Genomic DNA, 12,893 nt, shown 5'->3' with positions numbered 1-12,893 from the left:
TTAGTGCCCAGTAGAAGACTTGGAAGATGCTTCAAAGGCATATTTTCCTTCTTGGTTGGAGTTAGCAACTACTCCATATGGTTCATCATTGGATACTGTAAAAATGTTTTGGCCTGTAGCTCTTCCCCGCAAAAGCCACTTCAAAGCAGCTGCAAAGATGAGAGCTGTGAAACCAGAAAACGATTCCCTTCAGAGCATATGCTCAGATTCAGGTGAAGGCACTACTGTGCTGGAGAAAAGTACAGAGGCTTCCGCCAGCAGTGGAAAGATAGTGGTTGGTGCTGATGTTGACATGTCGGTTACGTATACACGTGTCGTTACTGCCACAGTCTTGGGCATTTTAGCTGCTAGGTTACGTGAACGTTCTTTGCAGTTTTTTATTGACCCCTTATGGAAGGCGCTTACCTCTCTATCTGGAGTTCAACGCCAGGTACATAATCTTAAACAAGTGTTTAGCATTGATCTTCATTTCCTTTATATTGCCCCTTCTATGTGCCAATCTTTTGAGAATGACTTTTTTTTTTGAGAATACCTTCTATATGCCATATTTAAACTGAAGTTTTGATGGTGAATCAGGTAGCTTCAATGGTGCTTATTTCTTGGTTTAAAGAACTGAAAACCAGGAACATCATGGATATGAACGGGGTTATTGCTGGCATCTCAAGTAATTTTAGGAGCCAATTGATGGATTTGCTAGCCTGCATTAACCCTGCTTTTCCGACGAAAGATTCTCTTTTTCCTTATATTGAACTCTCAAGAACGTATGATAAAATGCGCAATGAAGCTCGTCAGCTCTACCATGAGACCGAGGCAGCTGGCATGTTTAAAGATTTGTTGTCATCCATTCAGGTTGACCTAGAAAATCTTAGCGCCGATGATGCAATAAATTTTGCATCTAAACTTCAATTCTTAAGTATTAATTCTATGGGGGAGGAATCTGCCGAGCTGAACAGCTTGGACGAATTAGAAACATTCAAACAGAGGCTTTTAACCACTTCTGGGTATTTGAAATGCGTCCAGGTAACTTTTGGGGGTGAATCTCTAAACCTGGAGTCTTATTAACTGGATAAGTTTATTACATCATTTTCTAAATTCCAGTTTTTCCTTTGACAACTCGCAGAATAATTTGCATATTACCGTCTCTTCTTTACTGGCCGCTGCTGTTGTCTGGATGAATGAACTTCCAGTGAAACTGAATCCAATTATTTTACCTTTGATGGCTTCTATTAAGAGAGAACAGGTAAGTGTTCAATGTGATATTTCCTGAAAAGAGAGCACTTGCTATTTGCATGTCATAATTGTTCATTTTTGAAGGAGGAGATATTACAAAGTAAGGCGGCTGAGGCTCTTGCAGAACTTATATATTGTTGTATGGGACGGAAGCCTGGACCAAATGACAAGTTAATTAAGAACCTCTGTAGTTTGACATGCATGGATCCTTGTGAGACACCTCAAGCCGGAGTTTTGAATTCTATCGAAATAATTGAAGAGCAAGATCTTCTATCCTCAGTTAGTAGCAGTAATAGACACAAATCGAAAGTTCATATGCTCTCCCCTGGTGAAGATCGTTTAAAGGTTGAGGGCTTCATCAGTAGACGTGGATCTGAACTTGCCTTGAAGTACTTATGTGAAAAATTGGGTGGATCTTTGTTTGAAAAGCTTCCTAAGCTGTGGGACTGCTTAGTTGAAGTTCTTAAGCCTTGTAGTCTTGAAGGCATGACTGAAGAAGATGAAAAACTTATTACTCGAACTATTGAGTTGGTTAAGGATTATCAGAACTTGATTAACAATATCCAGGTCAGTCTCAATGGTCGTAATTCTTCGTTTCTTGCACTTTTTGATTATTACACGTTTATTGCAAATGCAACCAAGAAGGGACTAAATCTGGTACAAAATTGCTTTCCATGAAAGTTGTTGTCATCCACTTGGTGGATGGGTGGCTGATATGACATTCTGGGTGCTATGGATAAAATACATAAGTTTCGTTCTTACACTTGAATGGTGCACAAGTGCTAATGAAGCCACCTACCATGCTCTATTTTTTTTCTTTTATTTGCTACATTGGGAGATCTTTCACGAGGGCAAGAGGGGATACCTGTAATGTTTTGTTGCTTTTGTAGTAGGAAATGACTCTCTTTGTGAAGCTACCCTTTATTCTGTTAGGTAATGATGCCATGATGAGTCCTCCTCTTTGTGAAGAAAAGATTAACAACCCTTTGTTGATGTTAATACCTATAGAAAGCAGATATTGCTTTTTAGGTTGTCACAAAACAAAGTTGAATCCCTAATTCCTTCTGGGAGTTTCTCTTTTTAGTAGATTAATATGGGTATGCCTCACAAGTATCTTCTTGGGTGGTACTAATTTGTTACGAATGTTGAGCTTCAATAATCAAAGTAAGAAAAATTCATTGGGTTGGGATTTCTAGGAGGTTTTTAGTTCCTCTGCATTGATTCTGATCTAATTATTAATTCCACTTCATCAACTGAAGAAGGAATGGAGTTCTTATCTTAAAAATAAGCTCTTACACATTCTCTGTTCCTTGAAGGCCTGTGTTTCCTCCTTTGTTTGTCCTGCTTGCTATCTGAACAACCACCAAAATTCTTCTCTGATCAAAGTTCCTTTATATGTTTGCTAGTACCTTTGACATATCTCCTGAGTTTTATCTGTTTTTAAAAAACTTAAATTGATAGATGTTTGAATCTACAGAAAAATTGCTTATTTCATTTGCTAAGACTGAGTCATGTCATTACTTTTGCGATGGAGCGAGTGCAAGTTGCTCGTACAGAGAACAGTAACAGAGGTGTAACTAGTCTATCCCTTAAGCTGAAGCAGTTTGATCACATGCTTACAAAAACAAATTTACAAGTGTTGTTGCTTAACTGATATTGGCTAGGGGCGTAGTTGCAAATGAATTCTGCACCAAAGACATTATATATTTGTTTCCTCTCGGAAGCAGCAGCTGCAAGTTTTAGCAAGAAACAAATTCATCAGAAGTGTATATGACAGCTAACATTTTCCACCACTTTGCTTGTTATTGTTTCATAAATTATTCAGAAAGACGTGATTAGTTTCAGTGCTCTAATTCAGTTGGATGTTCTCTTGCTTCCATGACTCCTTGGCTTCAGCATTGTCTGTCTTCTTACTCTTTTTTCCTTTGAGTGGCAGGTGGTCCGTTCCATTGCACCGATGCTGGACGAGACGTTAAGACCAAAACTTCTCACTCTTCTTCCGTGCATCTTCAGATGTGTTCGTCATTCACATATTGCTGTGAGATTAGCTGCATCTAGATGTATTACAACCATGGCCAAGTCAATGACATTGGATGTGATGGGTTCTGTAATTCAGAATGTTGTGCCTATGTTAGGTGACATTACATCTGTACATTCTAAACAAGGAGCTGGCATGCTTGTCAGTTTGCTTGTCCAAGGACTCGGTATCGAGCTGGTTCCTTATGCTCCCCTTTTAGTAGTTCCCCTCCTGAGGTGTATGAGCGATTCAGATCATTCTGTCAGACAGAGTGTGACACATAGTTTTGCCACCCTTGTGCCTCTACTTCCATTAGCACGTGGTGTTTCTCCTCCTGTTGGTCTTAGCGAACACCTATCACGAAGTCAAGAAGATGTTAAATTTTTGGAGCAGCTAGTTGACAACTCTCACATTGATGATTACAAGCTCTCAACTGACCTAAAGGTGACATTGAGAAGGTAACTCCTCCAGATCCACTTATTATCTCTCAAGTGTCTGCATGTGATGCCTACATCCCTGTGCTGAGCTGACTTTTTCTTTAAAACTAATATCTCGGTCTCTCGCTGCCTTAATCACAGTGTTCCCATCACATAGGCCCATCCTACGTTCCTCTTTCTCCTACATTTTTTTCCTTGTTTCAGTTTCTCTCTGTCCATATAACAAGGGATGGTGGGACCAAAATGACTATCTATCGTCATGCTGTAAGGTGCATTTTCTTGTTGTGAGATGATTAGACATTTGGATGTGCCAAAAGAATTAGTTTAAAAGTATATCATGAGCATGAATATTGGTAACATACAATATGAGGAGTTTTTTTTTTTTGGGGGGGGGGGGGGGTCATAGGATCTACCAATGACGTATCCTTTCTGTAGTTGAATTGATGCAATCACATGAAAGTATACATGAACCACACTATTGGAAACACAAGCACATCTAGATGGTCTCTCTGTACCTGCTTTTATATTCACTAAGCTATTGAGCCCAAGACAAGATAATTCATGCTACCTGAATTACCCTCTGGAAAGAACTAATTGGACATTTTGTGTAGCAAGCTTACCATGCTCGGAATTCTTTTGTACACTTAAGACATGCTATTGTAAGTGACCATCTGCTAAGTTTTCAGCCCAGCATACAAAGTCCAGGCTAAAAGATAAAGAGGAAAATTGACGAAAGGACAGCATATTACTCTTAAATATGTGCTTATACAGTTTCTTCTACTTCATATTGTCCACAGTCCATCTGTTTCTAAACGGCCAGACAACTGCTTAATTGCATGGTTGCAGAAATGCATAACTATGTCATGCGAGATGTATTCTTTTGGGAAACGTGATGTCAGCTAGTTTCTAGTCACTGTTGCTCCTACATCTGCATGGAAACTAGGGAAGAAATGCAAGAAATACAAGGTTTAACATTGTTGATCTTTCTTGTTTGGTTTGCCTCTGAAAAGAAAATAAAGAGGAAGAAAATTGCTTTTCTTGGACCCCTGTTGGTGCAAGTGGAAATAAAAATGATGACTTCCTTCTTTTCTCTCAAACTCAAGCCGAGGAGAAGAGATTTCTTATTTCAGCTTGATTTCTCTTTATTTTTATTAGTCTCCTTGCGGGCAGTCATTTAACCTTGGTGCCTTATTTGAAATGCATTTACTATTCTTTAAGCTATTCCCCCTTCACCCAGACTGAAAAAAGAGGGGGAAAAAAGAAAGGGGATTTCAGTTTATACATGACGAGCCTTTGTATTTTGGTCTAAGATTTTTTCTCTTATGCTTTCAGGTACCAACAAGAAGGTATAAACTGGTTGGCATTTTTGAAGCGCTTTAATCTTCACGGGATTTTATGTGATGACATGGGCCTTGGTAAAACCCTTCAAGCATCAGCAATTGTGGCTTCTGATGTAGCAGAGCACATTGCTCTAAATAGTTCCCAGGATCTACCTCCATCCTTGATAATATGCCCCTCAACCCTTGTCGGCCACTGGGTTTATGAAATAGAGAAGTTTATTGATGGTTCTTTGCTTACTACCCTCCAGTATGTTGGTTCTGCACAAGAGCGCATTTCGCTACGGTCTCAGTTTAGTGAGCATAATGTTATCGTGACATCATATGATGTTATCCGCAAAGATGTTGATTATCTTAGACAGCTGTTTTGGAACTATTGCATTCTAGATGAGGGACATATCATAAAGAATTCTAAGTCGAAAATAACAGTTGCTGTTAAACACTTGAAGGCACAACACCGACTCATTCTGAGTGGAACACCGATACAGGTGTGTTAATATTGTTAGCAATTCAGCCAGAACTGAATATTTATAACAGTTCAATGGGTGCTTAACAGTTAATCCGTCTCAAATTGCAGAATAATGTGTTGGATCTGTGGTCACTTTTTGACTTCCTTATGCCAGGGTTTCTTGGAACTGAAAGACAAGTGAGTTACACCATTTGCTAAGTTAAAATTGCACTTTTTGTAATTCTTAGTTTGTTCAATGTGCCTAATAATTGAGTGATTTTGTTCCGACTTATTGTTTCCTAAAAGTTGTCTTTGGGTTGAGAGGTATGCACAGGGAAGCTGTCATACTTCTTTCCACCCCTTCAGGTCACGAGCTAACCTGCCCTCTTCTTCCCTTCAAATTATTGATTTTACTTTCAGAAGAAGATATTGAATTGATATTAAATGGCTTCGATTGCTTTAGTCTTTTAGGACCCTTTATTCATAAGGGTCTGAATTAGGCAGGGAGAAAGCTCCATTCATGTTAACCGCTCGTGTCACGTCAACCTCTTCAGACACTTCTAGAAGCTTGATTTACGTCTCTTTGAAGAGTTAATTTATTGATAGCAACATACTATCCTAGGAGTGCAAATGATATGTAAGGGAGCAGAGTGCAGACAACAATTATTGAAATATGTGATGTTTCTGACTTGGATAAACAGGGTTTAATTTGGGTAAACCAATGAAAATGAGTTACATTGCAAGTAGGCTATTCCTCGAGAACTGTTTTACATGGTTATCATATGAAGCATCGTAATCTTTTCGTTTTGATACTGTAAGTGGGAATTTCCTTTCATGTTGATTGTGGGTATCATGAATTTCTTTCAGCATCTAATGTGGATGCTTAGGGAAACTGAGCTGGCTAGTTACAAACTTAAAAGTTGTTATATGACACTTAACTTAAATTGTTAATTTGACAGTTTCATGCCTCCTATGGTAAACCGCTACTAGCTGCCAGAGATCCCAAATGTTCAGCGAAAGATGCTGAAGCAGGTGTGCTTGCTATGGAAGCATTGCACAAGCAGGTGGGTTCATTTCTACTTGCATCTGGCCCTCTGTTCTTGTCACTGCTGATCTAGAATCAAACTGAAAGGTTTTCCTTGACAGGTGATGCCTTTTCTCCTTCGCCGGACTAAAGATGAAGTCTTATCTGATCTGCCAGAGAAAATTATTCAGGATAGGTACTGTGACCTGAGTCCTGTTCAGCTAAAACTCTACGAACAATTTTCTGGTTCACATGTGAGACAAGAAATTTCCAGCATTGTGAAGCACAATGAATCAGATTCAAACCAAAAGAATGATTTGCCAAAAGCATCTTCTCATGTATTCCAGGTAAGTTGAGAATAGTCATGATTATCTCTTTTGTGGTTGTGGTCTAATATCTCTCTTGTTTCAGGCAATTCAGTACTTGCTTAAACTTTGTAGTCATCCTTTGCTCGTGTTTGGGGAGAGAGTTGCAGAATCACTCTCATCTGTTGTGTCAGAGCTCTTCCCTCCTGGTTCTGACATTGTTTCAGAACTCCATCAACTTCACCATTCTCCCAAATTAGTCGCCTTGCAGGAGATCCTTTCGGAGTGTGGGATTGGTGTTGACTCAGGTTCTGAAGGCACTATTTGTGTGGGACAGCACAGAGTCCTGATATTTGCACAGCATAAGGTAATGCCTCTAGCTTCTCAAGTTATATTTTGAGTGATTCTGTTCCTGTCTTAGCCTGGAATTCAACTTGAGTTGTGCAGGCCCTTTTGGATATCATTGAGAGAGACCTGTTTCACACTCATATGAAGAGGTAAGGATAGTTCTTTCTTTTTTTTTAATTTTCAAACTTCCTTTTGAAGTAAACTATATAGCCTGCCTATATTTCCATTGCCATTGACATATCTGTGACTTTTATATGGAGGTTGAGGCATCTGTACTTCTTGGTTTATCTTGTGGGTCAACTCTTGGTTGTCATAATTAGGTTTTTTGATATTAGGGGCTAGTGTGTTGTTAACCATTAATTCTGCAGCAGTTTATACTGGCGGTCTTGATTTGACTAAACCTTTGTCTGTTGAGAAAGCAAGACATAGGAAATACCTTTTGGAGTCTCCATGCTTGTAATGCACAGTAATTTGACCTGTTTAGCTGGAGGCATGATCTTGGAAGGGGCATAAAAGGGAGGGAAGGCTGTGGTTTTCATTCTTTAGTTTTTTTCACATTTCACCTTTTAGAACTGGTTTTGATTTTAGTGCATTGAGCTACTCTTTGTTTGACATTAGTTTTTGGAACTTGTAATCTACCGATTCTCTAAATTTCTGAACAGAAAATATCAAATTGTAGGCTACATAATATGTTGCATCTACAAGTATGGATAAAGAGAGTTGTATATGTTCTCAACTGTTTTCTAGCCCCAGAATTTTAGGATACACAATTTTTTCTCCACTTCTTTGTATCGCACCTGGAAATTTCTTATTAATTTGCAATCATTTTGGACGGTTGAGATTGTCTCGGGATATAAATGGACTTCGTATGCTAAATCTTAACTTTCACAATTAATAGTTTCCCCTGTAATTATGGATAGCTGTACCTGTTTTGATACAGTTAATATATATGCAACAAATGTTACCTTCTCAACCAAAAAAAAAAAGTTTTGCTTGTGCACATGCGAAAGCCTTAGAACCGGAAAAAACAGATGTTAGAGGACCAGTAATGCACCTATGTTAATCGAAGGCTGTCTTGAAGTACTTGAGCCTGTTCCTTTGGTTTGATATTCAGTAGCTAAAGAGATTGTACTCCTTTTTTGAGCAGTGTTGCTTACTTGAGGCTGGATGGATCGGTTGAACCGGAAAAACGCTTTGACATTGTGAAAGCCTTCAATTCAGATCCTACCATAGATGTTTTGCTGCTTACAACACATGGTATGATTCTACATTTTTGCATGGTTTCTCTAGAGTAGAAGACCTGTGCTCATGTACAAATACTTCTTGCAGTTGGTGGGCTTGGTTTGAACCTGACATCAGCTGATACCCTTGTGTTTATGGAGCATGACTGGAATCCAATGCGGGATCACCAGGTATAGAGAATTAGTCTTAACTTGCAGATTTTTTTTTGAATATGGTCCAGAACCATTCTCATAATTTTTTGGCTTATTTTTGGCCCTGTTAAAGTAAAAATGCACTGATAATCTTTGGGTATCAGTTGCCCTCTGTGTGTTTTTGGGGGGCAGGGGGTGGAGGGGAATTTGCATGGTGGGTAGGGGTGGGGGAAGTCTCTCTCTACAAGTTCTTTGGAGTCTTTTATAGAGGTTATATGTTTCTTGCCTCTTGCTTTAATTTTTAGCCCTTTATTTGTCATCAATATCCCTGGATGATTGATGGGAGGCAGAGTTTGTTTAACTTCTTACTTATTTAGGTGTTCTGCTTCTTAGTAGGCGGGACTAAGTCTGATAAAGTATGAAGAGGCATGTTTATTTGACTATGCATCCATATCCCTACTTCAAAGCCAGAAGAATGCCTTAGGTAGTATACGTAAAAGCTTAAAAATTTACCAAATCCTGGGCATATTGTTGCTTGACCATCCAATTTGAATCACACTTACTGAGAACAAGATTAATTGAATAAAGTGATAAACTAAAAGAACACCTGTTAAAGTTTAAAGTAGTTACTGTAAAATTAGTTTTATATGGCGCTGATAACTTTTTGGTGTTACTTTAGAGGATCTAGTACTTATTGATTCTAAATTTTGAGACAGCACGGATAATTTAGGGTATTTTGATTTATTTTGTGCATAAAGCGGTGGTTAGACCGGCTATGATGTATGGGGTTGAGTGTTGGCCTGTTAAGAACTCATATATTCAGAAGATGAAAGTAGCAGAATGAGGATGTTGAGATGGATGTGCGGACACACTAGGATGGATAAGATTAGGAATGATGATATTCGGGAGAAGGTGGGTGTGGCTTCCATTGATGACAAGATGCGGGAAGCGAGGCTCAGATGGTTCGGGCACGTACATAGGAGAAGCCCTGATGCTCCGCTAAGGAGGTGTGAGCGGTTGGCTTTGGAGGACACGAGAAGAGGTAGAGGGCGGCCTAAGAAGTATTAGGGAGAGGTGATTAGGGAGGACATGGCGAGGCTGTAGATTTCCGAGAACATGGCCCTTGATAGGAAGCTGTGGATAGGGATGGCAAATGGGGCAGGGCGGGGCAGGGCAAAACCTTAACGGGGCAGGGCAGGGCAAAGTCATAACGGGGCAGGGCAGGGCGGGGCGGGTCAAAACACATTTTTAGAAAATAATAAATGGGGCAGGGCAGGTGTAGGGGCTGGATTTTTGCTGCAAGCACAAACAAACAAACTGGAGTATTCTTCACTTGGGTGCGCATATTTCTGTACAAAGGCTTCAAATCGTTTTAGCAAAGCATATAATTAATTAGTTGCCGAAATGTGTTCACTTATGAGTATTAACTGAAAGGATTAATCATACTGGTCTTCCCATTTAAATAGTTTTAAAAATTATTCTTTCTTTCCTAATGTTTCGTAATCAAGACGACATGTTACTAAAGCGTAATATCTGGTTAATTCATCGAGTTTAAATAACAAATAGTAAATGAGAAAGAAATCGAAGCTGGAAAAAAATGATGTGCTTCTTATTCTAAATACAAATTACAGTAGCATAATTTTGAGAAGAAAGACTAATTCAAAGTCCAGGCATAAATTGACCCTTTCATTAAGTAAAACTGACAGTCCTGTGGTGTTTGTTTGAAACAAAAAAGGAGCTAATTAAGTCTACTATCGTTTCTCATTCTAAGTAAAAATGACAGTAGCGTAATTTTGAGATGAGTCAACTAGTAATTTACAGTCCTAAACTTAAAAAAAAAAAAAGCAAGAAAGAAACAAGGAGCTAAACAGGGCGGGGCGGGGCAGGGCAGGTTGAAAAAGAAAAAAACTGTTCAATGGGGCGGGGCAGGGCGGGTTAAATTTGTGGCAGGGCAATGCTTCGCCCGCCCCGCCCCGCCCCGCCCCGCCCCATTTGCCGTCCCTAGCTGTGGAGGTCGAGTATTAGGGTTGTAGGTTAGGAGGTAGTTGAGTCTTCCCTTTCTTCGTACCTTTGTGAGGCTAGTCTGGTAGGGTTTTTGTCTGAGACAGCTAGTGGCAATGTTGTGTCTTACTACTCTTTCGTTTTTCATAGTGCCGGGTCTATTTACTGGCTATCGTGTTTGCTTTGCATCTATCTTCTGGCTTTCATGATGTTGCTATTTTTCCTTTGATTTCTGTTGGTGGTACTGATATTGTCTCTTTTTGTCTTCTTGAGCCGCGGATCTTTCGGAAACACCCTCTCTACCCCCTCGGGGTAGGGGTAAGGTCTGCGTACACACTGCCCTCCCTAGACCCCACTAGTAGGATTTTACTGGGTCGTCGTTGTTGTTGTTATTTGATTTACTTCCTGCAGATAATACCTATCTGTGTTGGGCCGTTTGATGTGTTGTATTGATATTGCAGTAGTTGGTGTTCTGCTGATTTGAATTTAGTCAACCATTCTTGTTGAATCTTCTCATGTCCTGCTTGCTCAAGATGATATAGAAAGGCAGGATAACTTCTTTATATCCTTTTGTAGGCTATGGACAGAGCTCACAGGTTGGGCCAGCGAAAAGTTGTAAATGTTCATCGTCTCATTATGCGAGGAACGTTGGAAGAAAAAGTAATGAGTCTCCAAAGGTTTAAAGTGTCAGTTGCCAATGCGGTAATCAATGCAGAGAATGCAAGTCTGAAAACGATGAATACAGACCAGTTACTTGATCTATTTACTTCGGCCGAAAGCAAAAAGGTGATTTAACTTTCAGCTTTGGATCTGTAGTCTCTCTTGATATTTTTAGTATTTGAGATGCATGTTTTCTGTTTAAATTGTGTTAAGAAATGGATCCTCAACCAATGTGGGACTCGACAACTTACAAATGCTGGTTATTCTCAGGGGGCCAGTAGATCCAGAAGAACCGATGAAAAATCTGATGTGGACTCAATCTTGCCACGTAGCGGGAAGGGATTAAAAGCCATTCTTGGAGGATTGGAGGAGCTGTGGGATCAATCACAATACACGGAAGAGTATAACCTGAGCCAGTTCTTAGCAAAGCTTAATGGTTAATTATCTGAGCTCCTTGCATGCTTCTGCATACATTAGATTGGAATATGCAGAGCAGGGAGGGGATGAGATGCAGCTCTGCATTCCATGTACAAAGTGTACATTCTTTGAGTCAGCCCAAAATTTTGTCGATTAGAGGTAGTTCCCTTTTCCCTCTTTATTTTGTTTCATTTTCTTCTCGTGATAATTCTAGACAGGCAATTATATTCTTGGGACTCCATTAACATAGAATAGTTTATAGCGGAGCACAGTTGTGGGATGGTGCTGATGATGCCCCCCGTTAGGATAGCTGAGATATTGTAAATTGGATGATGTACATACATTTAGCTTTTCTAAATTTAATGCATTCGAGATGAATATCGGTTTCATTATGAAGTTATGACCCGTGCTTTCTTCTATTTTTCTGTCAATCTCGTTTTCGAATGCTTGCTCCTTTCTCCAACATTTTGCGATTTCTGTTTCAACTGACTGCATGGTTGATTATTTTCAAATATTTTAATGTTAATGTTTTATTCAAGTAGAACATTTTCAAGCAAGTTCCGTAGGTCATGTAAGTACACTTCCTTCTCCCCATCGATCACTCTCCTTTCGTTTAGGTGTAGCTGACCATGAGTTGGAAAGTTTGGTCAATCTGTTTCAAGGTGTAGAACTGGATTAAAACTTCAAAGAGATTTGGATTGAGCTCTATGCGAGGCAGGAATATAGCAGTTGAAATGAATCACCTGGGCAGTAAAAGTAATTCGTAGGTTAGTTATTATCAGCTATTAATAGTCGGTTAGTATATGATTTTATGCAGTCATACAAGCTCAGTTGGTGAACTGACCCGTTAGTTATTATTCTTTGCTAAGTGACCCATTTTTAAGGTCAAGGAGAATTAGGATTAGCAAAGTGAAAAAGGTTTATTTACTCACCCCCAAAGTCTTGAATAAGACAATTTGACCGAAAATATAAATTACTATATTTTGCCAAAACAATGAAAAGAAATCAAGTCAGTTCCCTCCATAAATCTCCTGCTTCCGGCGTGCCATAGCAATGTTTCCGTCCAAATTTCTTGCTTGATTGAGCTCTGATTTTGCTTCATAGCTAGCAGATATCAGTTCCCCAAGCTTCCTCCATCTCTATTGCAGTCAGCTCACCTGCGCCGTTTCATTTTTTCATTTTTACGAAGATTCAATTTGTCCATTAGGTGATCGTTTTGTGAGTACAATATGTTGGCCATTCATTGTAAGAGATATATTTTTCGACTTTTTCATAAGTGGTAAAGAGCTTTCTATC

General features: G+C 39.3%; 1 protein-coding gene across 3 annotated transcripts in view; it reads left to right on the top strand.

The window, feature by feature from the left end:
• Positions 1-11,997, top strand: part of LOC109211772 (TATA-binding protein-associated factor BTAF1) — a 42,317-nt gene extending 30,320 nt beyond the window's left edge. For all 3 annotated transcript variants that reach the window (XM_019375344.1, XM_019375345.1, XM_019375346.1), the window contains 15 exons: positions 5-430; positions 577-1,020; positions 1,121-1,240; positions 1,315-1,797; positions 3,167-3,705; positions 5,017-5,509; positions 5,599-5,667; positions 6,429-6,533; positions 6,616-6,840; positions 6,905-7,165; positions 7,246-7,295; positions 8,294-8,403; positions 8,476-8,558; positions 11,097-11,306; positions 11,451-11,997. In XM_019375344.1, coding sequence (XP_019230889.1) covers positions 5-430; positions 577-1,020; positions 1,121-1,240; positions 1,315-1,797; positions 3,167-3,705; positions 5,017-5,509; positions 5,599-5,667; positions 6,429-6,533; positions 6,616-6,840; positions 6,905-7,165; positions 7,246-7,295; positions 8,294-8,403; positions 8,476-8,558; positions 11,097-11,306; positions 11,451-11,621 — 3,789 coding nt within the window. In that variant the 3' untranslated portion in view covers positions 11,622-11,997. The remainder of the gene's footprint in view (positions 1-4; positions 431-576; positions 1,021-1,120; positions 1,241-1,314; positions 1,798-3,166; positions 3,706-5,016; positions 5,510-5,598; positions 5,668-6,428; positions 6,534-6,615; positions 6,841-6,904; positions 7,166-7,245; positions 7,296-8,293; positions 8,404-8,475; positions 8,559-11,096; positions 11,307-11,450) is intronic.
• Positions 11,998-12,893: the final 896 nt, after the last annotated feature.

Source organism: Nicotiana attenuata, unplaced genomic scaffold (assembly GCF_001879085.1).
Source record: "Nicotiana attenuata strain UT unplaced genomic scaffold, NIATTr2, whole genome shotgun sequence".
NCBI classification, from domain to species: domain Eukaryota; kingdom Viridiplantae; phylum Streptophyta; class Magnoliopsida; order Solanales; family Solanaceae; genus Nicotiana; species Nicotiana attenuata.
Note: the sequence above shows the minus strand (reverse complement) of the source record. Positions and strands in the feature narration are given on the sequence as shown.